Source organism: Ctenopharyngodon idella, chromosome 7 (assembly GCF_019924925.1).
Source record: "Ctenopharyngodon idella isolate HZGC_01 chromosome 7, HZGC01, whole genome shotgun sequence".
NCBI classification, from domain to species: domain Eukaryota; kingdom Metazoa; phylum Chordata; class Actinopteri; order Cypriniformes; family Xenocyprididae; genus Ctenopharyngodon; species Ctenopharyngodon idella.
Genome location: NC_067226.1, coordinates 45821641 through 45849276, shown reverse-complemented (window position 1 = coordinate 45849276; position 27636 = coordinate 45821641). Strand labels below are relative to the sequence as shown.

General features: G+C 36.7%; 1 protein-coding gene across 1 annotated transcript in view; it reads left to right on the top strand.

Moving 5' to 3' along the window:
- The window catches only part of galnt18b (UDP-N-acetyl-alpha-D-galactosamine:polypeptide N-acetylgalactosaminyltransferase 18b), a 122930-nt gene extending 101945 nt beyond the window's left edge, over positions 1–20985 (top strand). Inside the window, exons 10-11 of the mRNA XM_051900638.1 lie at positions 10393–10557; positions 20330–20985. Coding sequence (XP_051756598.1) covers positions 10393–10557; positions 20330–20476 — 312 coding nt within the window. The 3' untranslated portion in view covers positions 20477–20985. The remainder of the gene's footprint in view (positions 1–10392; positions 10558–20329) is intronic.
- The last annotated feature ends 6651 nt before the right edge of the window (positions 20986–27636 follow it).

Here is a 27636-nt window from a genome sequence, read left to right as displayed (position 1 = left end):
TCTCAACCAGTGTTTCAACTGCAGAAAGACACCAATAAAACAGCTTGAGAATAATAACTCACGTAGCATTACATTTACCTCAGGCAAGTCATTTAGTGTCCACAGCATGTTAGTTCACTGGAGAAATGAACTCTAGAGGGAACATTTCACTAAATATATGCACTATGCATATGATGTTGTTGATTGTTATATCGAAAAATCAATAGCAACTGAATTTAATAGTTTGGGCTCTGTTGTTAATTGTAACCTTTAATATTATAGTAATGTGCAAGAAAGAGCTCCCTGTATATAGTTTACAGCATTAACTGAGATAGTATTTTTTTTATCCTTAAGAAAATAGTAATTATAATTGAATTTATTTAAAGAGAGAGACACAATTTTTCAATAAACCAGTTTAAGAAAAAAGAAGCAATTTTTTGTTTAGTTTTCTTCCCCCTGCTGTACCGAACCCATACTGAACCACGACTTCAAAATTCAAGTTTTTTGAAGAGTTCCTTGAAGAAAAAACGAAAATCAGTTTTTGGCACTGGTGCACAAAATGTATCACAGATGTGTTACACATTTGTGAAATAGCTCTTTGTAAAAGGCAGAGGAAGGTGTTCTTTAATTCGTTCAATAGAGTACAGGTTATCATGACATGGCCGACTGGTTTCAAAAATGCCCTGCAAATCCCCTATATTGTAGCTTCTTTCAGGAGACAGTGATTTTGACCAAGTAACTTTGAAGACCAAGAGTGAACTAAATATTATGGTCAAATTAATAACAGAAAGTTTGATGATGATATATTTAGGAAGAAAGAAAACTGAAAGGTTTCAGATGTGACATGGAGGGACCTATAGTGCACTCATATCTTCAGAGAGAGTCAGAGAGCAGCACTAGAGCTGATGATGCCTCTCAGAAACCTGAGCCCAGCAGAGAAGGGGCCGAACGAGGTTACGGAAGCATGCACAAATGAAACAGATAAAATAGATTTGGGTGCAGTAACATTATAAAAAATCCACAGGTGAGAAATTAGTTTTTCAATGCTGATGAGGCCCACAAATCAATGGTGAATTTTCAACAGATGTAGTTTAGAACAGGTGAGTTTTCAACAGCTTACTAGATAGAAACAGAAATGTTTTGTTTGCATTTTTTTTTTTTTTTTTTTTTTCAGTTTGTTCATTATTTATTAATTTTGTATCCTGTTGAAATGGAGAGGGAAAATAATCTAGTTAATCTAGATGCACAGTTACGAATGTCTGCCCTAGTAAAAAATGAATATACCAAAATGCATTTGAAATGCATTTATTTTATACTAAGTATACTACTTACATAATTATGTTCTTAATAAAAATACCATGCAATTGTACCTTTGGTATATTAAACTGGTATACTTAAAGTCTGTTAAATTGGAACTACTAATTTTGTACTTAATGCACTTTAATTGTGTGGAAATAGTGCTGAGGTCCAACTAAACATAGACTGAAGTATATTTGATTGTGCTGAAGTGGAACTATTGCAAGAATACTTCAGGTACACTTTAAATGTCTTGCATTTAAAGACTGATATCATACAAAGATCATTCAGTCCTTATTAATAGTGATATTAAAACACTTTTCATGCATAATATTAAGAAATGTGCATTGTGCAATAAAGAAATACTCCAAATAAAGTTTAATTATAATTTTATATCAGTAAGTCTCAAGCGATATGTTAGTAAATATGTTAATGGATTTGTGGTATTCTTAATATGAAATAAATACATTTTGGAATAGTTTTTCCTTCACTAGGGTGATCACAAAAATAGTGATCTAATTTTGTGTGTGTGTACTTAGAAAAGAAAAATCATAAATGAGATCTGTTTAGTATCTGAATTGAATGAAGAAATATGGCTCCGTTCACACTGTCAGTTTTTGGGGTTGACAACCACGTTTACTTACATCTGTGAGTGTCAAAATGTCCCGTTCACACAGCAACTTAAAGTAGCATCTCGAATACTGTCTGCGTGAACGTGCAACGGCAGTCAAGCCCGTATTCGCGCCGTAATATCCAAAGCTCTGTTGCTGTAAGTTGCCAAAAGCAAAACCACACTTGAAAACCTGCAACACACAGTAGACATACGTTTTTACAGCGTTAAACGGCTCTCTCGCACTGTATGACGTGACAGATAACTAGTTGTCCATTTCGGTTCTGTTCACACAGCCTGAAAATTTAACTCCCGTAAATAACCAAACTGTGTGTAAACGTAACCATATTAAGGACTCAAATACAGGCCTGACAACTGTATTCTGATGCTGTGTGAACATGGCCTATAAGTCATGAAACTCTAGATGGCACAGGCTGATAGGTTCTTTAGATGCAATCTGCTAACAATCACATCATTTACTACATTGCACAAGCTGATAGTCTCTGATTATGCAGCCAATGAGATTTCTTGCTCAACTTTTAAATAGTCTGGTTCAGTTTTTGCTGTAAGCTGGTCCTACAGTGCTATAAGAGTTCCTCTAAGACCCTCCACCTCCCCAGCTCCACCTGCCTAGGTCTGCTATAAGGTTTATGAATGTCTATTTATGCAGCAGCAGCAGCATATCTTACATGCTCACAGCAGTGTGTCTGTTTATCTATTAGCAGTAACAAGTCCATACTTTTTCTGCAGCAGCAGCAATAATCAACAGCAGGAGCAGACTTTGTCCGCCAAGATCAAATACATTAACACTGCCATATTGGTTAACATTCTAAAACTATTTTGAGAGTTGTCATGATTGAAATTAAAATTAGAGATTTAATGGAGAGTCCCCTGCTTCTCAGGGTTTTAGAAACACTTGAAATGAAATGAGGAATAACTGAGAACTCCATTAAGTCTCTTGAGCTATAATGGAGCAACTTCAGCTAAAAAAAAAAAAAAAAAAAAAAGTTCCTCTGTGTGGTTATTGTTTTATGTTGTCTGTGCTATGAGTATTAAAACAAGTGAAACTGCACACTGCCTTTATATGAGAAACACACAATACACAGTCAGACACAATAGAGCTGCAGAAAGAGTGGGCTGGGATGATAGTCATAAGTGTTTTTGTGCAGGGGTGGCTGTTTGATTTTCCAGAGCTTTCTGCCAATATTTTTGAGACTCTGGAGGTAGTCGCAGGCTGCCCAAACATCACAGCAAAATATGAAAATATAACAGTGGTGTTTATTAATGTTTGAGTGATGCTGTGATACAGAATATTTTGTTAATGCATGGCGGTGATGTTAACTGTATATGAACTGTGTATTCGCTGTCTCCTTGCAGCAGATCGTCATTTGTGTGTACCAGAGAAATTCCTGGTCATGTTTTGACCACTTTACACATTTTATAAGCTCTTCATATGTGTGTGTGTGTGTGTGTGTGTGTGTGTGTGTGTGTGTGTGTGTGTGTGTGTATATGTATATACAGTATCTCACAGAAGTGAGTACACCATTCACATTTTTGTAAATATTTTATTATATCTTTTCATGTGACAACACTGAAGAAATGACACTTTGCTACAATGTAAAGTAGTGAGTGTACAGCTTGTATAACAGTGTAAATTTGCTGTCCCCTCAAAATAACTCAACACACAGCCATTAATGTCTAAACCACTGGCCACAAAAGTGAGTACACCCCACAAAAATGTGAGGGGTGTACTCACTTCTGTGAGATACTGTATATACAGTGTAAATTTACTTCCTAACATCTGATGTATGAGCAAAAGTCTGAGCAGGCAGACTTGTTTTCTTCTTCTTCTTCTTCTTCTTCTTCTTCTTCTTCTTCTTCTTCTTCTTCTTCTTCTTCAGAACAGCAGGGATGGGTTTTATGACAATGGAATCCATGCAAAAACAGGGAGTTCTTGGCAAACGTCTCAAACCTATGCACACATGAACACACTACTGAACATGTATAATATGGCAAGACAGAGCATTAGTTCAAACCCATCGCTCCCTCTGTTCTGAGAATAGCACACTGTTCAGAAAAGATTTGTGAAACAGCAGTGCTAGGTGACAGCTAGTGCAACTTGTGGTTACACTTTAAGGTGTCTGTGTTACACTGCAATTATACATTTAGGAATATAATAATCAGTGTTGGGAAAAGTTACTTTTAAAAGTAATGCATTACAATATTGCGTTACTCCCTAAAAAAGTAACTATTTTTTATGGAAAGTAATGCGTTACATTACTTTTGTGTTACTTTTTCTCACCTGGGCTGGGCTTGCTTGTTTGTTTTTTAATAACAACAAAAAAGTTCTATTTTTGGCAAATGTTAAAGCCCTTTCACACCAAAAGTGAAATGAATAAGCCTCAGGCTGAAGGAAATGCATATTTACTCCTGTACAGTAGAGAGCGCAGCTCAAACAAACAAGCCTTTCAGCTGTGCTGCCATTCAGGAATACAGAAGAATAGGACGCAGGAGATGAAGTAAATGAATAAATGTATGCTCACATTCACAAGTTACTTGAAAAAAGTAATTTTTACTTTACTAGTTACTTAAAAAAAGTAATCTGATTATTTGTAATGCATTACCCCCGACACTGATAATAAATAAGTACATGTACTTACTATAGGGTTAGGATTAGAGTGTGTTAGGGTTAGTTGCATGTAATGGTCAGTATATTAGTTGCACGAAGGTACCTCACAAAACTGATTTCACAGAGACTTCTGAGGCAGTGTAACAGTTTAATGATCTACAGCAAAATAAAGCGAGCTTTGGTGAGAACTAAGCAAATATTTAATTACTACAACAGTAATTTCTCCCTAGAAATGACATTAAAAGTGTCAAAAACATACATTTACAAACAAACTGACCACCAACCGCAACTTTCAGACGCCATTTTAGCTCAACTGCACAGAATGGAACGCACAGGATTGTGGGATATCAAAGGCAGTGAAGGTTACATCTATGCTGCCTTCAAAAGTCGATCAGATGAAGGTATCTCAGGAGACAGGAAGTGAAGCTAATATTGGATTTGGACATGCCTTGATGCCTTCCTACCTTGGAATGTGTCCTCTGAAGGCAGCATTTTTAGAATTTCAGACACAGCCTCTGTCTGGTCTTGTTTGAGGTTCCTCAGACTCACCTTCTTGTCATTGATCACCCTGAAGGACTTGCCTGTGCATTGTTTTCTTGGATGCTTCATGTTTCCTGTAAGATAAGTGACTGGCAAAGGCTTTTCATTATTACTTGGACTGCCTGCCTACCTGAAGCCTGGTTTTGTTTGGCACATCCTCTTTATCCTTTGTTATATCAATTCCTGTTGAAGAAGTTATCCTGTGACTTTTTTTTTTTTTTTTTTTTTTTATCCTGAGAATTTTTACTTGCTCATATTTTCCTGAGATATCTGTGAATAGTTGGAAGCCTATGTTCCTGTTTGTTTTCAAAGACTGTTCTGACTGCTTGTTCACCTACCTGCAAACTTACCTTGCTATACTTACCTCATTTGTAATCCAGTTTTCCAATAAACTCCCGCTCCTGGGTTCTCCATCTCCTGTCGAGGTCTCATGAGATCATGAGACGTCTTAAGACCAAGACCACAAGACTCCAGATCTGTCGTGTGAAACTTTCTGCAACAGTTTTTCTGATTATAACTGGAACAAACAGCAAAATACCACATAAAATAAGTATGAAATATATTGAATGTAAATTCTGTTTATTTGCCATTACCAAAGAAAAGAGTTACTAATTATGATTTTTACCATAATAATACATCTACTTGCATGGTGGATTGTGAATATGACTCCTCAAGACATGAGGTGGTCAGCATAGTTTCCTTTTGCGGTGATGTTCTATTAGCAGGTCCAACCAGCAGGATAATTGCTACGAAATTGCAATGACTTGCTGTCCTCGTTTTTCCCAGAATGTTGTAGATCAGGGCAGGAATTTTACATAAACGGCTGTGCTCTTCATTAGTCTTCATGATACGGTGTAATTTGGTGTTTGACTTTCAGATTTACCTGTCTGTACAGGTCTTTTTCTTCATTGATCATTATAATACGCTAAATAAAATAGAAACTTTTTTTTGGCAGTACAAAGGCTCTAGTACATAAAACGGTGGCTGAAAATGGCTCCTAAACAGATAAGTGGCAATTGGTTAACATTATTTTCCATTATTACACAGCTCTGTGGAGTACTTAATCCTGATTGATCAATCACGCCATCCAGCGGTATGTTATTCCCAGTTAACAACCGGTAAAAAACTGATAACACAGACTCATCCGGGTAACTGAAGTCGGCGTTTTATGCTTGCTAGGAACGTTTTTTCCTCATGGAAGTTTTGCATTTGGTGAGCTAATAAAATATTAAAACTCAAATCAATATTTTGTGTACTGTTATTTAATTATGTCATCCGGTATCGCAGACTCACCCTCTGTTTCAAACGGAGCTGCTGCCATTTTGCAACGATTGTTTTGTACACTGGATTGTATTCTATAACTCTTGCAGTCAAAAAGGTTGAGAACCACTGATATGTAGCTGCCATTAACTGTGTTTTAGGAATGGGTCTCTTGCAAGGAGATAATGTTTGTGGGTGCAAAATAATTCCAGGAATGTTTACCAAAAGTAAAAAGGTTCATTTTGATTTCACATTGACTTCACAGGCCCCCCTTTTCCCCTTTATAAATTTTATATTTTAAATCAGTGAATTTTAAAAATGCTTAGTACCAACCTGGGACTGTAGTCTAAAAGCCTAAAGTACTGTTCTCAACCCAAATTTCGTCAAAAGAAAGAGTTTTACATTACAACACATTGGTAATATTATCTTTCGAAATCAAAGATGGCCAGAGGACTCTCTGAACTTTAAACAAGTGAAAATCCTTCAGGAGAAAAACGCACCTGCCTTACAATCCGCTGCTCAAACTCAAGAGCAACAAATGGAGCGCTCCACACTTTTCTACTCCGTTTTTGCTTCAGAGCTTCCATTAGAATGACACATTTGAAGAATTCATTCATGGGTGAACTCTTTTTTTATGCATGAGGCAGCAAGCAATGTTAGGTTTGTGACTTAAACAGTGATTTGCCTCGGCCAAAGTGGCTCTGAAGAGACTAGCCTGACATGTCTGCCAGATGTTCTTTAGCCCCTCGGCTGCTCTCCTTCTGCTCACCTTCTCTCTACACACGTTCAGTCACACACAGAAACATGCACTACACACGCTAACGCCTTTCAAGTCTCTTCGTCATACATGTCATTGAAGGGGTGAGTTCCTGCAGGCCATCTGGAGTGACTGCGGGTAATTCTTCAGACAGATGCCACTGGTGTTTCTGGCTCACACATTGACACCCCTCCCATAACAGGAAATTACATCAACAACACAATTAGCAGTCCTTCCTTTTGAATCTTGGACAGATTTGGCACAGCCTCCGTGACACAATAGTCATTTCCTGTCAGGTCAAATCCTGCAACCATCTGATTAGTTCATTTATTTGTCCGTTTGTTCATTAGCTTCTACTGCTCTTGATATCCGTCTGAAGAATCCCAACTTGAGGAAAGGCTTAAGTTTATTTTTAACACTCCTTGATAATTTCAGTCTGATCATAACAGTTTGTGTGCCACATTTCAGCCTGGATTATTTTGCGATCCTGTCCAGGTAATGCAGGTCTTGTAAAGAGACTGATAGTGAGGGATAGAACCAAACCGATCTCACAGGAAAACGTAACTATTGTACGTGGTGGCAATTTTGTATTTATTTGTACAATTGCGTGATATAAACTCACAATTGCAAGTTATATAGTCAGAAGTTTCGTGATATAAAGTCAGAATTGCAAGATATAGTCGTTTTTTCTCAAAATTGTGAGTTTATATCTGGCAATTTTGACTTTTTTTCTCACAATTCTGACTTTACAACTCGCAATTCTGACTTTATAATTCGCAATTCTGACTTTATAACTCGCAATTGTGAGTTTATATCACAATAAATCACTTAATTACATCTTGTCTACACTTTGTTTGATAATGAGAGGTTTCGCGAGCCTGCATAACTCAGCACTGAATAAAAACTTTTGAGCCGTGAGTGGATTCTGACTAACTGAAACACCTCTTATTGGCCATTGCGTTCAAGAGATCAACAACTATGTCTGTGATTGGCTACATTGCTCACCACTGCAAAAACATGTTGTAAATAGATACATTTGACGTTCTTCAGAGCGCATACACAAATATGCACTGGAGCGTTTGCCAATTCTGTTTCGCCAATATATTACAGTATCAACCGAGGGAGCTCTTGCTTGCGTTTGAGGGTGCTTAGCACCCTCTAGCACCCCTGTAGAACCAGGCCTGGTTCATGATTTGTACTAACTACAAATGATTTGAACTTTTATGTTTTCATCACATAACCAGCTCTATATGTATGGCTTTTCTGATGTAGTAAACTTGCTCGGTAGCGCACCTGGTACAGCATTGCACTTGTGATGCAGAGTGCTCAGGTACGAGTCCAACACGAGTAACATCACTCCACAAAAGAGCTCAAAGCTTCGTAGAAGAAGGCTAAAACGGCATGGTTACTTCTGCAAATGTGTTTTTATCTCAGCTTTTGTTAACACTGGTGTTATATTTAGTGTAGGAGATATTTTCATTTCAATTGCAATAGAGCGTTAACCATTTAGTGCTATTTCACTTTTGAACTGCTGTGATACATACAAAAAAACTGCCGCAGTCATGTTTAACTGTTTCAGAGAAAACTGAAGCACCGGTCACTGACAATTTCACTTTGAAAGTGCTGTGAAACATGCTACAAGCAATGCGATATAATTTTGCAAAAAATGTACCCACGTGCACCTTTTTCCATGACACTGGGCTGTTTAATAAACTCGCATCTGCAATGGAGAAAAAAATGGCAATTCTTAACTTTTTTTTTTTTACTTTTTTTGTGAATTGTTAGCTTTGTATGAATCTCGTGTGGATGTTTCCGCATGATCTGCATTAAAAAAATAGACTTTAAAACAGTTTTCACTCAGAAAATTGCTAGCAAATTTCACAAGTAATTAGAAAGTAACTATTGTTTTTCATGCTGCTAAGAGGACCGACGGTCAATTGCATGCTGCAAAGTTTCATATAAATGCTGGATTTACTCTACACGAGAAATATGACATGTTAAATTAGTAACACATTAAAGCAATGTAACGGCAGACTAATCGATTAATAGAAAATATTCATAGCGAAATATTTTAGAAATTTATGACTTGTAAATAATCTTGCTAATCTGCTATGGTGGAGCCGTTGCTTAGACTACATCTGCACTTTACTAGAGCATCCTCAGTGATTTCAGAAGCATCCTCAGTGATTTGATTCTGGAACCGGGCATGTCATGAAGTATGGTAAACATGTCATAATATTGTATTGTGCAAGGCTTACTAATTACTCAAAAATAAGTGTTTATCAATAAAAAGTTGTCGGCTTTTTACTGCCTCTATTGTTCATTTCAGCTGGAAACTGCAGTGAATTTTATGTATAGGATGTTTTTTGCATCACGTATTTCCAGTGATCCTGGGTTGCAAAAAATAACCTTTTCAATTCTAAGGGCCAGACAGATATTGGAAGATGGTCATAAAAATTACATTATGATTTTTTTTTTTTTTTTTTTTTTTTTTTCCACATACAACTGCACCACATGGGACAAAATACACTGATATTTAAGTATTTAAATGACATGACCCCTTCAAAGCCACACTAATAAACGTGTGTGTTTTCTCTGCAAAAGTTTAGGCATTAGTAGAGGCTAAATGTGATCATCTGTTCTAAAGTGTTAATGCACTGAGGTTCTGTTCGAGTCTGTCTAATACAAAATGCTAGCTCTCACTTGTATACCATTAATAATGCATTATTTAGTCAACAAACAGAGGTATACTAGTATGGCAAACCACCCTGGCACTCAAACAGTGGATGAAGTTTGTTAGCATATTCCCAAACCTTATTCAATGATTAATGAACCGTATTTAGAGCTTCCAAGATGTGAAACATCAAACAGTTAACATGCCAAATAAATGCTTTGTATGTGAAGTGAGAAAATGTCTAAATATTATTATTATTATAAATATTACACTTTACATAAATGAGTTGCATGAATGAGTCATTCTTTATGTTCTCTATTATTTATGTGCCTTTTCCCCTTAATTTTCAAAGTGCGCAGCATCAGAATGCTTCATAAATAAGTTTAAAAGCAATAAAATGTGCCCACTGTCTTCGGTTGATTTGAAATCACACCTTTAGCTTGTGTATTTTCATGGTCTGCTGCATGGAGATCGTGTCTCGTGACATGAGATATTGATGTTTATTTTACTGAAAGGTTCAACTGCCTGTACTTGTAATCTTCCACAGTAGCTTATAAATGTAAAGTGACTATTTGCTGCAAGACGTGCTCTTTCACAAACGTACTCTGTAGCCTGGTTTTATTCATGAGCGTGCTGTGTCATTGCAGAATGTATACTACACCAGCACTCAGCAGTTATTCGTGGGCATCTTGAGCCCCACCATTGACGATGATGACAACAAGTGCCTGGTGGATGTGAACAGCCGGCCACGGCTCATTGAGTGCAGCTACGCTGTGGCTAAACGCATGAAGCTTCACTGGCATTTTACTCAGGTAATACAACCCTGCTGCACAGTCTGCCTTCTCACAACATGTTCTCACTCCTGAGGTGTTACACACTTAAAAAACTGTATTCAATTTTGATATCATCAGGAAATTAGTCACTCACAACAACCTGCTTATAACTGACCTTAGGACAGATGAATGAGTGACAGGCCAAACAAATTATATGTGTTAACAGTCAACTTGTTGTTTCTCTTAGAAGGATGAAAATAATCTGTTATTTAAACGGTGATTAAATTATATATAGAAAGCAATCAAAGAACGCTCCCTTTACAATCACTGGAGCTGTCAATCAAACAGCGCAAGTTTATCAGTGACCGAGTTCTGGACTCTTGCCAAAACTCTCGTTTTATTCAACGAATTTCTTCTTTACATCGTGTTTGCACTGTTATGATAAAAGCATTCATTAGTGTGCAAAAATTGAGTTGATATAACGGGATCACTGCTTTCATGCGCTCAACAACATGTCTGTAATCGACTACAATGTTCATCACTGCAACCTTTCATGCCACAATCTAAATATAATGCCATAGATCTAAATGTAAAGCTATAATCAACATTTTTCAGGATTACTTAACCTTGATAGCTGTAATAGTAACAACGTGCTAAAAGTTTTCAAGAGAGTAATACTTAGCTATTTCATATGGAAAGATGTCAGCCAATCAGAGCAGTGGGCGTTTACACTGAAGTCTCACAGCAGACACGCCCCTTAAAACAGAGCGTTCAAATCAGAGGCCTAAAATCAGGGTAGGAAAAACGCCTTTTATTTCTAAATTATGACAATTTTTTATGTAAAAATCGCACTAACATTATAAGTGCACCCCAGGAAACATTATAAAACAATAAAACAACACAGTTCATGACCCCTTTAAATTAAGAAAAATTGAGCAGGATATTTGGCTTATTTCCTCCATAAATTTCTATGTACAGTAAACATCTGTATTAAATGCACATGGGCCTCACCCAAGATACTTGTGCATCTGCTGACTGCATCTTGTGTGGACTATTTGTTATTATTGATGAACACAGATAGAGATCCCGCCCTTGGTTAAGGAAACACTGTTGTAAGATCGATTACAAATGGTTAGCTGTATGTATCTGAAAAAGTAGGGTGGCACTTTGGGATATCAGTTTCTTTTTTAACAAACCAACATTACAGTTTTAACATTGCTGTTTTAAGCTGTTGTTTCTGCTCCACTGAGATGTCATGTTTTGTCAGGGACAGTGCAGTGCTTGTTTGTGAAGTGTAAGAGTGACAGCCATGATGAAAGCTGATGTTGATAAGGTTCATGTTTTAGTCATCCAGCTAAAAAAAGAAAATGTTAAATGTTAACACTTCAGTAGAGCAGAGCTCCTTGAGAAGACAACAGAGATTAGAATATGAACCACTGCAAACAAATTAATATTGCTGAATTCAAATAAAAACTCATTTTTGATGTCCTTTGCATCAGTGTAATAAAGGCAAAGATTTCTTAAATAAAAGCAAACCTGCATCACTAAAAATAATAATAATAAAAATAAATTAATTAAAAAAATAAGGGGCACCTCTATACAGTATTTTGACATGCTGAGTATAGAGAGAGAAGTCTGTAAAGAAGCTACAGAGAAGTTAAAATTAAATATTTATTTGAAAAAGTCTTTGTGGATGGGTATTTGGACATTTAATCATTTCAAAACCTCTAATTAGAGCCACGACGGTCAGATGGAGTCATACATTCCTCATCTCCTTTCAAGTGTAAAGCTCAAATGCATTATCAACTCTATTATTCCCCTAAATCCTGTGATTTCACGGCAGTTCACACATTCATATAATGTAAATAAGCCATGAGGGTAATGGTATACAGGTCTGATTTGCTCTTTGGTTGCTGGATAAGGTAATAGTCATAAGAGTTGTGTTTTCAAACTCTCCCAAACAAAATAAGTGGCACATCAAGCTAAAGGGCTCTTCAGAGATCCAGAGACAAAATGCTTTCATATTTTATAATGACAGATGCTATTTTCACAACTAAATGTAATTTCTCTTGGAACTAGGGCACTTTCATGTGTCAGTTTTGTGATTAATTATAAAAAAAAAAAAAAAAAAGTTTTTAATGCAAATGAATCATCCCCCCTGTCATGTACATAAATATTTAAAAATGCAAGACTCATGGCGTGAGATGCTAAAAAACAGTGAGGCGTGTCACAATTGTCAAAGATCTGCCTGTGTAAATACACCAGTAATTAAAACAGTGGCACAGATGGAATACAATATCATGTATACTGCTGAGAGATTGATAATCAAACTTGATGACTGGATTGCGGCGGACTGTAGGCCAGTGAATCAGGCTTATGACAATAAAACAATATAACACATTATTGTCAGTATTTTATTGAAATCTAAAGCAATTCATTGCAATGTCCAAAAACTGAAAAACGCTGCCTTTGCATGCAGTATACAGAGATAAGAAGCAGGGTTATTAATGCTAAAACAGTTAAAAACATTTTGTTAATTGAAATAAAGCTGAAATAAAATAAAATATAAATATTAAATGAAAATTAGAAATGTTGCATTGGTGGCTAACTGAAATAAGTTTAAGCTGAAGCACTAAAATTACTGTCTGGAAATAAATAAAAAATAAATCTGAACTAAATCTAAAACTGAAATAAAACATAAATTAAACCTCAATAGTAAAAATTAAAATGATGAAAGCACTTTTAATTTTGAGTCAACAAAATGACTCAAAATTAAGCTAAAATGAAAACATATACTAAACTGGTATACCTAAAGTATGAAAATTCAGGCAGACACATGTATCAGCCCAATACCTACAAAAAAGTCTCTTGGAGCAAAATCTGTAAACCCAACAGGAAGAATTATTTAGAAATTTTCCTGCAAAATTTTTGCAGTTTTTGCCATTTCCAGACGTTGTACTTTAACAAACTCCTCCTAGAGCTTTAATCAGATCAACATCATATTTGGTCAGTCTAATCTAAAGGCCTCTACGATGTTAAGATCTTGATTTTTCACTGAAGGGTGTGTCCGTGGCGGCCTGACAAATTTCGACGTTTCGCCATGAAACAGGAAGTTGTTGTAACATGTTTGATAAGAGTCCTGGCCAGAAGATATCTATGGCAATATTCAGTTAGTCATAGCGCCACCTGCTGGCAACAGAAAATGGCATGCTTCACACTGTAATTCACTCTCAGAAACACATTTAAATATGCCATGATATACCAAACATGTTAGAAACACGTTAAATCATGCAACACTTGACTAAGTGCTTATGTATGTGATTAACGCCTGGAAACAGGAAGTTTGGTGGTTTCCGCGGGTGCAAGGGCCCATTCAACGCTGCTTGCAGCTTTAATATTTTATATTATTGTACTTTCATACACTGTAAAATGTTTTTATTTTCATTCACTCACAGTTAATACTATCATTTCTTCTCTTTAAAATAGTTTTTCATTCCATTTTCACTATTAATTGAATTTAGTGTAGAAAAAATGCCCTGAATTTGGATTTTACTCAAAAATGTAAGTTTAAGCAATTAAACTGAAGTTTTCAATATTAGTGTCTTATCTGTCGGGGTCCATATACAGTAACTGAACTTTGTGGCTAGTGCTGTTCACACTTTTAAAAACAGTCACTGTGTTTTACAGTTTTAATATAACTTTTAAAAAGCCATTTTCTTTAATAACAAGAGGAGGGGGAGTAGAAATAAAACAGTTGATAGATTACTTTTAATAATACCGATTTTACTAGCTTGCATGCGATGCATAAAGTAGAGTGTGACTGTCTGTTTATTAGAATTGTTTTAGTTTTTAATAGGGCAGATGATGTTACTCATTGAAATGTGTGTCAGTTACTCTCCTTAATTAGTTTTTAGTCTTATCACTTGCCATTTGTAACTTCTTTCTCCAATTATGAAATATCTCTGCTGCCTCTCTAACAGCCTTTTGTGTTTATGAATGTATCTCACATTAGCTATGGCTGAAGGCATCGCTCCAGTCTAATCTCAGTCTCACACTCGTGCACACATGAAATAGACGAGATCAATATAAATTTCCCAAGTTGGTTGACTTATGAGACGTGATGTAAGAGTACAAGGCCATTCTCATAGCAGCCAACTGACCAATTCTTTACAGCGAATTGATTAGTAGGTCTGGAAACAGGCCTGGTTCTCTGGGATTGTGAGAGATCATTCATGTCGACATCAGCCAGTGATGCGCAACAGTTCAAGTGATGGGCTGATTTAGCATTACCCTTCATATTTACCCTATGCCCAAAGCTGGATGCACACCGCCATGTTAGATTTCCCATGCTTGAATGAATCACTTTAAAGACTTTGGAAACCTGTAACCTTTAACACACTTCTTATGCACCATTATGAGTGGAACATTTGTGCCTCATGTAGCTTTAGCAGGTGTACTAATACAAGTGCCACATGCCTATGGCAAATGAAATTAGGAAGAAGTGATGAACTCTTTCCAGAGAACAAACAAGGGTGTATTTTCAGTGAGCAACAACGATATAAAAATCATGCTCTTATTTTATTAGTTTCAAAGGACACTTTGGCTAAGAGAGTTTATTTGCATGTCATTGAGTCCATTTTTTGTTCTCATTGCATTTGTCAAGAAAAAATGAGCAAGGTTAATTTTTAAAAACAATGAAGTAACCCTCAGATGTTGAAATAGCCATCAGAAATAACCCATAATGATGAAATAACCCTCAGTTCCTCAAAAAGTTTGATGATTCAAGCTCAAAGTTGAGGAAAATTCTTTTAAATCAATGACTTTCAAAACTTTCGGCCGCTCAACAATTGTCAGCAGTATCAATAAACTAACAGTGAGCGACGATACTTATTTCACCTGAGTTTTATGAATTATGAATGAGTCTTGCAATTTTTTAATCAAAAGTCATTGGGACTTTAAAGACTGTAATATCAGAAGAAAGCATCATGAGCAACACTGAAGTTGCACGCCAATTTTTTTCTTCTGGTTTTATCTTTGACTTACAGGTGTTCATTGTATTTTAAAACATAATAATAATATAGCAAAATTAAGACAGCGGTTTTTATCTTTAAAGGAAGAACTGGGGAAAAGAAAACCACTTCAATACTTCAATAGGACACTGAATTTAGCATTTAAAATAGACATTAAAACTTACCAAAACAACAAGCTTAAATCTTATTCAAACTAAATCTAGTTTAATTGGCCTCCAACCACATTATAGTCAATGCTTATTCATATTTATTTTCAGAATATCTAAATAAGCACACTGGTTATATATTCATATTAAGCTTGATACTTCCATTTGTCCATTTTAATATACACCGATAAGGCATACCATTATGAGCACTGACAGGTGAAGTGAATAACATCAGAACTGGACCACGGAGCAATGGAAGAAGGTGGCCTGGTCTGATGAATCAAGTTTTCTTTTACATCACGTGGATGGCTGAGTGTGTCGCTTATCTGGGGAACGCATGGCACCAGGATGCACTATAGGAAGAAGGCAAGCCGGTGGAGGCAGAGTGATGCTTTGGGCAATGTTCTGCTGGGAAACCTTGGGTCCTGCCATCCATGTGAATCTGCATTGTTTATCCTTTTGATCTTACATTTAAAAAAAAAAAAATATATATATATATATATATATATATATATATATAACCTTTCATTGAAGTATAACTAATGAATGTGGAGGGAAAATCACATTATGAAATAAATGTTTTCTTCTAATACACATTGTCCACAATTATTGGCACCCCTAGAAATTCTTATGAGTGAAATATCTCTGAAGTATATTCCCATTCATATTTACATTTTTTAGCACACCAGGGTGACTAGGAACATGAAATTATCCAGTCATGACTTCTTGTTTCACAGGAGTATGAATATGAGAAAACACAAAGGCCAAATTCACTTAATCATTCATCACAATGAGTAAAACCACAGAATATAGTTCTGATGTGCAGCAAAAGATTGTTGAGCTTCACAAAATAGAAAGTGGCTGTAAGAAAATAGCTAAAGCATTGAAAATTCCCATTTCCACCATCAGGGCAATAATTAAGAAGTTTCAATCAATTAAAGATGTTACAAATCTGACTGGACGAGGACACGTGTCTATAGCGTCCTAATGCACAGTGAGAAGGAGAGTTTGAGTGGACAAAGACTCTCCAAGGATCACAGCTGGAGAATTGCATAGATTAAAAAAAGAAAAAAGAAAAATATTAAACAGCAACTACATCACCATATGTTGATTGGGAGGGTTTCAAGAAAAATCGTCTGCTCTCATCCAAAAACAAACTCCAGCATATTCATTTGTCAGACACGACTGAACTTCAAACACGACCAGTTTCTATGGTCAGATGAAACTAAAAAAAAAAGACCTTTTTGGCAGTAAACCCACCAGATTGGTTTGATGCACACAGGGATAATATAGCATGGACACTATTGACCTGTTAAAATGTAATGCTTGTAGCTTTTTTCTCTTGTTGTTCTCGTAAACTTAGAGGCAGCACATTATAGGCTTCAGATAACCCTTCTTAAGGAGACTGTTAGAGAATGTAAGCCTCTACCTGAAGACCTCCTGACCACAGCGGTGTCAGACTCCTTGAGCACCTCTCAAAGAGCGAGAGGGAGTCTGTGGTACTGAGACCTCATAAACCCGGGTCTTAAGGCCACAGGCGTTCTCTTCTGTGAAAAGCGGGTTAAAATGAATGCTGGCAGCGAAAAAAATCAGCCACCCTATCTCAGTCCTGCAGTTCCATCCGGCTTGAGATCAGTGCGAATGCTTCCCTTTAGCTCTTAGCCTGCTCTCTCATGTCTAAGCCTGCAGCGCTGCTGTTCCCTCGCAGATACACCAGCTGTGACTCTATCAAGCCCTTTTCAGAAGAGGATATGAAAGATGAATATGAATTTGATGTGCCTGATGTCTCTAAAGTTTGACCCAAACCTCATGTTATTCTCTCCATGGGCCAGTTTCAAAAAACCTGTCAAGATTATGACTATGTTGCATTTCATCACAAAATCCAAATTATTATTATTATTATTATTATTATTATTATTATTATTATTTCTCATTACCATAACACAAGAATTTTCTAATTCTAATCAGCGTTATGTGAAAAAAAAATAGATCTATTTTACAAATATATTTATAAAATAAATATAATATAATAAAATCAATGCAATTAATCATGTCCCTGACAAATACAATACATACAATTTAAGCTTGAATTACCTACTAATGCAAAACATGTTTTTCATGTCTTATTAGTTGGGGTGTGATGAGAAACTTAGCTCACGAGATGAGACACGAGATTGGGTTCACGAGAACGAGATGAGACAAGTTTTTTGCACAGTATTTTTAAGAAATGCTCTGACAAAATTCATGACTGGAAAAATAGTCTGCAGGTGTATTTTGAAATGTTTTAACTAATCATCTTGTAATGAATGTCATTTTCAGTTCTACTTTCTGAGTATGAATTATCATATTCATTGAAAAACAACAATATACAAGCACTGTAGAAGGTTTTGCCACAAACTCAACTGACTGGCTTCTCTCCTGTATGATTTCACATGAGTCTCATCAGACCTTACTGTACATGAATTACGAGCTTCCAGAACTTCTGATTGAGGCGGTCTGTGACCTCCTAATTGAACTCCTTTCCACACATTGAACATAGAAATAAAAACAGCATAAATAACAAAAATAAATAGCAGGGTTTTTTTTAAGTCTTAATAAGTGTAAACAGTAAGTGCAACCGTAATAAGTGCAAAGTACTCTGTCAATATTCAAACTGCAAACAGTGACCAAAACAGAGACCAGAGCTAAGAGGTGGTTACAACTACACAGCCCAGCCTAAGATAGGTTTGTTATTGGGAGACAGGCTATTGTACATAGCCTAATTTTCGCACATCAGGGAGCTCGCGTTTTACTTTCACTTTCTAATTCGCAATCGCACATACTCTGTGTATAGGGAGCAGTGGTGCTGAGCATGCATTCTACAAGGTAAGACATTTATCAGACGCTTAGGCTCTGTTGCGCAATGAATCCTCTGCCATGGTCTTGTCAGTCATCTCGCCTTAGTTTACAGTTGAAGTGACCATTATCCAACTGAATTAAATGTTTTTTATTTCTATAAAAAAAAGCAAAACGACAGTGGAGGCAATGTAATGTAAACATAGCGATGGCATATTCTATGCTAGTTTCATCCTCACACTCTGTCATGGCGATATTGCGATTGGTGGATATTATTATATGTTTTTTTCATTGGTGCATTGTAAGTTTGAATTTTGTCTCTGTTTGCACTTAAAGGAACCTACACACACGTGTAACCTTTTAGCCCTGACGAAGGCCTTTGTGCCGAAACGCGTTGGCAAAATAAAGTTTTGATCTTTTAGCTCTATTTTTTTGTTCATTTTTAATCCCTCCACGCCACAAGGGTTGCTGGTTTTGTTCAAAAATGGTGATATTGCGAGACAGCTTTTTACTCGACGAGAAATCTCATCACATTTTAATATCTTCAGATCTTGTCACACCCTATTAGTAATCATAGTTATTCATATGTAACAGTTCTAGCGCACATACATTTTTGTACGATTACATTAATACTAAAATATACATAATCTATAATGTATAATATTAATCGAATCTAAACTGAAACAGATTAAAAAGTTTAGATATGTGCAAATGTTATGAATCCTTTTAGGTTCATAAAATATTGAATTCATTTAATTAATAGGTTGATTTTTTTTTTATTTATTTAATCAATGACAAATATGTACAATGTCATCAAATTTATTTAATGTATTTATATCACTTTATTTTACAGTGTCCTTGTTACTGTAGTAATAACATTAAATTATGCATAATTGCATGTAGCTAACCCTATACCAAACCGGTTGCACTTTATTTTACAGTACGTATTGCATGTACTTACAGTGTACTTACTGGGTAATATAAGGTAACAAAAGGGGTTAAGTTTAGGTTTAGGTGTAGGTTCAGGGTTAGTACCTAGTTATTACCTAGTTATTACTGTAAGAGGTACATAATATGTAAATGGGGAATAGGACTAAAATAAAGTGCTACCACCAAACCCTAATCCTAACCCTATAGTAAGTACATGTTGTTAATTAATATTACTCAGTACTTAAATGTATAATTACACTGTAGCTAAGACACCTTAAAATAAAGTGTAACCAAAGCCTGTAATTTAATCATCAATATCCACAGTATTCAAGCCCACTCAAACATTGCATTCATTTAAATGGTCAAAATTTGCAGCCCACATGCTTGATGTACGTAAAATGTGAATGTCTTGTGACCAAATGCAACATTCCATTCTCTAATGAAATTTATTGTCAATTGTATCTGTTTTTGTATAGCTGAGAAGTGGTTTGGTTTAAACCTGAGGTTAGGGGCTCAAAAATATCCAAATAATTGTAAAACATGCCTATAGAAATACATTTATTATATAAAGATCTTTTACCTTTTAAATGCTGTCACTTTGTCCAAATTTTACATTTCAGCATCTTCCCAAACATACAAAGATGTATGTGTACATGTTATGTATTCTTATGAGATCACACTGTAGATTTTCACACATCATGAAATGTGATTTTTTTCTGATCATGAAATGTGAAAGGTTACCAACATTGAAAGGGAATTTTGGGGGAAGATGGATGAAGCCCTGACAGCTCCATCTATACAGGAACATGCCTGGGCACAGTCGAGGGAGTCTGTAATGAAATATATCTATTTTCTTTCTCTTTTCTTCAGGGAGGCTCCATCCAGAATACAAAGTCAAAGCGATGCCTTGAACTCGTGGAGAACAATGACAATGAGTTCGGATATCAGCTGACCCTCCAAAAATGCACTGGCCAGAACTGGACCATAACCAATATGTTGCCTGGTAGCACCTTATGATAGTACCGTCGAGACTGAGGAATATGTGGAACTAGGACTGCATCAAGAAATGATGAAAAGTTTAAGCACCTGGATGTCTCTATTTGACTTTGACATCATATGATAAATGTTAAACATTTTTCCTAGCTACTGTACTTGTGCATATTGATAAGCCACAATTGGCAGATATTGCATTGTGTATAATGAGGTTCTACACTGTACTGAGATTTATTTTGTGCAAGGTATACTTGGTTTTGTCTTGACTTGAAGGTTGTACCGGCTCCAATGCACACATTGAAGCCATAATTGCTACTATGTAGCAACGCTTTGGCAACGTTCTTGCTGTATTTATTTCTAGTGTCTCAGGTTTGTAGGTTGAGATTATTTTGAAATAACTCTGTACATTTTTGGGACATGCCAATATGTTGGAACATATCTAGATACAATCAACTGTTTTATATTCACATGTACAGTAAATATTCTCAGTATTTATAATTAACGACAGTAAAAAGAACAAATCCTATGACAAATTGTGAGTTTCCTGTTCTAAGTTTTTCTACACAAGACCTTGTACCATCATTCCTGTAAGCAGAGACACAGCTGTAATTGTTATGACAGGTTAGGTAATTCCTTGTAGTGTCAGTGCTTTGGTTCAGCAGATGTGCTCTCTCTAGACTACAACTCACTGTTTGTTACTTCAGCTACATGGCATACAATATATATTCCTTGTAGATCACACAGTATTTTATAGCATTGGTTCTTAACTTGAGGAACTGGTGAATACAATAATTTTTGACATCAATACCATGGGGAAAAACTGCCATATAGACATAATTTGGCAGCAGGTATATTAGGTCACTTTAAGACCTGATGCACGGATCCATTATACTGTTACACATGCGTGTTTACAATCACTAAAAACGTAACTGACTGTGTTTATGTGAATATTCACCAAGGCCTGCCATTTTGTCATTATTTTGTGTGTATTTGACTGTTTAAGCACAATATATAAGCAGCAAAAAAGAAGCACAGATCACACAGTACTGAGATCACAGTGTTTTATAGCATTGGTTCTTAACTTGAGGAACTGGTGAATACAATAATTATAACTAACCATATAGTTCTGCACAATGGCAAAATAAATAGCTCTCTCAGTTTTTACAGCCTATGTCAGAGCTGTGCGCCCAATCAAATTCTATGATATTTTGGTGCAAATGTATCTGTAACTTGAATGAATGAATGAAGCATTTATACAGTGCTTTATTATGCACTATTGTACACCCAAAGCGCTTTACAATCATATCAGGGTCTCTCCTCACCCGCCACCAATGTGCAGCATCCACCTGGATGCAACGGCAGCCACAGTATAATGGCACCAGAGTGCTATCAACTATGTGTGGAGAGGAAAGAGAGAGTGATAGAGCCAATTCAGTAGATGGGGATTATTAGGAGGCCATGATTCTTAAGGGCCAATGGAGAGAATCTGGCCAGGACACCGGGGTTACTCCCTACACGAGAAGTGCCATGGGATTTTTAATGACACAGAACAAGTCAGGACCTCGATTTAACGTCTCATCTGAAGGACAGTGCTTGTTACAATATTGCATCCCTGTCACTACACTGGGGTGTTAGGACCCACACAGAACACAGGGTGAGCACCTCCTGCTGGCCTCACTAACACCTCTTCCAGCAACAACCTAGTTTTCCCAGGAGGTCTCCCATCCAGGTATACTGACCAGGCTCAACCCTGCTTAGCTTCAGTGGGACAACCAGTCTTGGGCTACAGAGTGGTATGGCTGCAGCCATAACTTAGTAAACTCTAGTCAAATTAGATTCCAACATGGACAGGTTGCATGATTATGAACAAAAAACCTGAGGGACAAAGAAGTAATGTGTCTCCGGCTGCATTAAATACAGGTATAATCAAGGTTCACAATGTGGTAGATTATTGGCTTTATTAATATTAAATATTTAAGTATTTATTTTATTTAAAATTATGTCAATATTACATTTATTATACATTTGAATATTTGATTTTCAACAACAACAACAACAAAATGTTTTTTTGTTTGTTTGTTTGTTTGTTTGTTTTTTTACAACCAAGAACAAGAATTGTGCCTGATGAAGAACAGGTTGAAACGCTGCACTTGGTTGTAATAAAATGTCCTGGAGTTTTACTTTGGTCCAAAATTCATATTGTGCTTATTTAGTATTGTAATTGTGATTTGAATCTCGCTTTGTTGCTTCTTGTATATCAAAGCTAACAGACCAAAGGCATGAAATCAGAATGAAACAACTGCTATCATGTTCGGCAGGCTGTGAAAAACTTTGCAAGCAATGCCTTTCATGTTTTAACAAACAGAAGAGTTTCATTCAAAAAAAAAAGAAGAAAAAAAGAAACTCTTCTAAAGAGCCAAACTCAGACCCATCAGTAAACTTGAGTGAAAAAGAACCCACTGGACTCAGCTCTTTTGATGGTCCACTTTGGTGTCTCGGTCCACTCTAATTGAATTAATTTCATTAATTATTTTTTGAACACAGTTAAATTGAATATGATTCCAATATGCAAAGGTGAAGTATATACATGATCAGGCATAACATTATGTCCACTGACAGTTGAAGTGAATAACACTGATTATCTCTTCATCACGGTACCTGTTAGTGGGTGGGATATATTAGGCAGCAAGTGAACATTTTGTCCTCAAAGTTGATGTGTTAGAAGCAGGAGAAATGGGCAAGCGTAAGGATTTGAGTGAGTTTGACAAGGGCCAAATTGTGATGGCTAGACAACTGGGTCAGAGCATCTCCAAAACTGCAGCTCTTGTTGGGTGTTCCCGGTCTGCAGTGGTCAGTATCTATCAAAAGTGCTCCAAGGAAGGAACAGTGGTGAACCGACGACAGGGTCATGGGTGGCCGAGGCTCATTGATGCACATGTGGTCCGATCCAACAGACGAGCTTCTGTAGCCGGGTGCGTGTGCGTCTCTTACCTGGGGAACACATGGCACCAGGATGCACTATGGGAAGAAGGCAAACCGGCGGAGGCAGTGTGATGCTTTGGGCAATGTTCTGCTGGGAAACCTTGGGTCCTGCCATCCATGTGGATGTTACTTTGACATGTACCACCTACCTAAGCATTGTTGCAGACCATGTACACACTTTCATGGAAACAGTATTCTCTGGTGGCTGTGGCCTCTTTCAGCAGGATAATGCTCACTGCCACAAAGCAAAAATGGTTCAGGAATGGTTTGAGGAGCACAACAACGAGTTTGAGGTGTTGACTTGGCCTCCAGGTTCCCCCGATCTCAGTCCAATCGAGCATCTGTGGGATGTGCTGAACAAACAAGTCCGATCCATGGAGGCTCCACCTCGCAACTTACAGGACTTAAAGGATCTGTATTTCAGACATAATTTTTTAGACTGAACACACAAAAATGTAAGTTATTATTCATTAAAAATCTTGCCTTCTGCTGTTACTCTCAAATCTAATTTGCAATTTTCCCATATTGGCACATCATGTGTGCCAATTTTGTGTTTTGATGTGCCACATTTGAATATGAATGCTGCACCAGTCACTGTACAGTATGCTTTTGTGTGGAAAGGAGCAGTTTGGATGTTTTCCAAAGAAAAAAGAAAGTTATATGGTTTGAAACAAAGCCAGATACCAAGTAAATTTTTCATTTTGAGATGAACTATCCCTTTTAAAAACTCCATTGATACTGTTGTTCCCTACATGGTGGTAAACAGCTTTGCAGTTCACGTGTCAAAGATTTTATTCTCAAATGAAGTCTGGATCCTCCCTGTAGCGGGAGTTGTGTGCATCGATGGCATAGATGTTTTCTTTAAACTCACTCGTTCTTTCTCTCTCTCTGGTGTGTATCAAGGGAAGAGACGAGTGGCACTTTCTGTTCTCAACTTGCCAGTCCTCATTAGCATCTACAGTCCTGCTGGGCCAGGGGGATGTTTGCCATTAAATATACATGCACATCCACTTTTACCACCCTCACACTACCACAAAAGTCTGGGAAATATTTGCTTTTGCAACTACTTCATGCATATAGTTAAAATAAAACTCAAAGGTTTACAACTTAACAGTGCATATCAAATGATACACAAAACCACGCATGGAAGCCATAAATCAAGAACCTCAGCTGATGTGTATTTGTGCTTGCAAAGGCGGCCTGCCAAAAATATTCTCTGAAAAATTGTGATCTTCACATTCATTGTAAACACATGGCAGCAAAGCACAATGTCAACATGTCTCCTCTTATCTAATGGTTCAATAGGAGTCACTCAGATCAATATTCCACTCAGGAATTCAGTTGGCAGTGTCCTGACTCAATGTGTCCTTCTCCTATCCAAAGATGATCAAAGTATTTTTGAGTTTCAGAAAAAGCAATTATGTTACCTACTCTTTCAAAGCCACTGCATGCGAGGAACCAATGCTTATTTTAGCACTGCAGAACTATTTCTGAGATTATATTATTCAGTTATTCTATTAGCATTACTCTGGGACAGTATTGTTTGCAGGTGAATGTGTTCAGATGATTTCAACTTTGACCCTGTTTGCCACTCACCTTTCGAGACCAAACCAATGATTACCAGACAGACAGACAGACAGACAGACAGACAGATAGATAGATGGATGGATGGATAGAAGTGTCCTTAAAAGGTGATAGATCATCCCAAGACAGTTTCGTCAACCTACATTCAACAAGTCTTTTTTTTTTCTTTATGTGATGTATCAGTTGATAAAAGATTGTTTTGTTTTGTTTTGTTTTGTTTCAGTTCTAAAATCCACCTTGCAAACTTTTAAAACTATCCTTTCACAGTGCTGTATGCCACACCTTTCATGTGCAGGTCAAAAGGGCGCATGGATGTGTTGAGAGGTGCGTTTACGCCCTGACGCGAGTCATTCTCTCAGGAGATGAGTCAAGATAAAACATAGATGTGAATTTTCTAGAGGTAGTGTGTGTGTGTGTGGGGGGGGGGGGGGGGTATGGTAGATGGATATTATTAAGTATTTATATTTCGAACTCATGGGAAGTCCAGTATACTTACATTTGTCAGAGGATGTGTGGGTTTTGCTTTCAGGATTCATGTGTGTTGCTGGCTTCTCGTTTCTGCAGAGGGAAACAGATGCAATAAGCTGGATGAAGTGCTGTTGTTTCTCCCCTGCGAGTAGATGACAGTTTTCCTGCCCTTGCCCATATCTATTATTCAGGTATCTCTCTTTGGGGATGGGGGCAATAAAACTGTGGATGTCCATAATCAAACACAACCAACCAACCACACACACACACACAGCCCTGCTCCTGATACAGCAGTAGTAAAAAAACAACATGATGAGTTATTCCTGGCACAAAGTAAGTGCAATATGACAATGGGGAATAGGAGGGTTCAGGTTAGCATATGGAGAGAATCAAGGTATAATCTGAGCTGAGAATGGACATGATACCCAGTGGAATCCGAAGCCGCGGGGGCAGAACAGAGGCTCTCTTTGTTTTCCATGCGGCAGGTATGTTACAGGTGCTGCTGGAGGAGGGGATGTGTTTTGTAGAGCAGTCAAATGCACCTGAGACTCCAGCCCTAAGCATGTAAAAATATACTCAGTGGAAAACATCGCAATTACTGCAGTGTTGACAGCTCTGTGCTCTTAACTATTGGATAAGGGTGAACCTCATGAAACGTGTCCAGATCACATTTCACTAAAAACCAAAGACAAAAAGGAATTTTGCATTACAAAATTGTCAAATTATTTGTAATCCAAAAGAATTCATGTAAATAAATAAATAAATAAATCTCATTCTCGTTACTTTAACGCCAAAAATAATGATTTATTGTTTAAATGATAAATATATTTATCTGATTAAATATAAAATCACTGTATTGCATTTTTACTGTAATACAGTAAAATGACTGTTTTATACTAAAGTTAACTTAATGAGAACCGCTTTTCAGAATAATAAGAATTATAAGTAACAATGAGAAAACAATGAGAATTTAATGGAATGAGAATTTACGGTGGATACAGTTAATGTCAAAATGTAAAAAGTTCTTAATGGCCATACAAAACTTAAATATAATTTCTATTTCTATGATTTTGAAGGATTTTTTTTTTTCTTTATAAGATTGACCCACAATGTCTTTAATCTGCATGAATGGGAGATCAGTGAGCTTTGTCTTTAGAAATTGTCTTTTAAAGATGCCTGTCATCAAAAAGGGAATATGCACATTCCCATGGTTAATCAGATTGCCCCATTACCTTGATATAGATGCGCTGTAAACCAGCATAATCAGGTAATTAGTTACATCAAAAATTTTAAATGAAAGAAATTTAAAGTTTAAGTTTAACTGTCAGATTTTTATTTTGTACTCATACATGTTAATTGCTTTTAACTTGAAAATTTAAGTAAGCTAACTCATACAAAGTTCTGTCATGAAACTCTAGATGGCGCAGGCCGATAGGTTCTTGCAGTCACATCATTCTCTATAGGGCACAGCTGATTGGTTCCTGCTGGATCAGTAGCCAATGAGTTCGCTGTTCAACCTTCAAATACTTGGTCAGCATTTTGCTGTAGCAGTTGCAGCACGCTTTCAGAAACCCTCCACTTCCCCAGCTCCACCTGTATAGATCTGCTATGGGTAATTCATGCATGCTATATTATACAGCAGCAGTATGTTTTACTTGCTCACAGCAGCGTATCTAATATGTATTGGCAGTAGCAATAACAGCAGCAGCAGTGTAGCAGATCTATTCTGCCAAGACCAACATTCTCATATCCATTACCATGCCAAACACTCCAAGAGTTGTCATGACAAAAATATTTAACTTTTATCATGTATCTCAAGTTCTCACTTTTAATATTTTTAGTAGTTGAAACTTAACTAACTAGCTAGTTCAGTAAATGCTATTATGCAAATTGATAACACAATGTTTTGACAGTGCTGCCAATTAAGCGATTTTGTCGCTAGATTTAGCAACTTCCCCTGCCCCTTTTGAGACTTTTTTCAAAAGCCTAGCAACAAATCTAGTAACTTCTTGGACAAACCTTATCTAGATTTCATGACTCGCCTACCGATCTATATTTATATCAGTGGATTTGCCAGTATGACGTCATCTAGCGACATTTAGTGACCAGTTTTAGCTACTTTCAACTGAAATCCATTGGCAACACTGTGT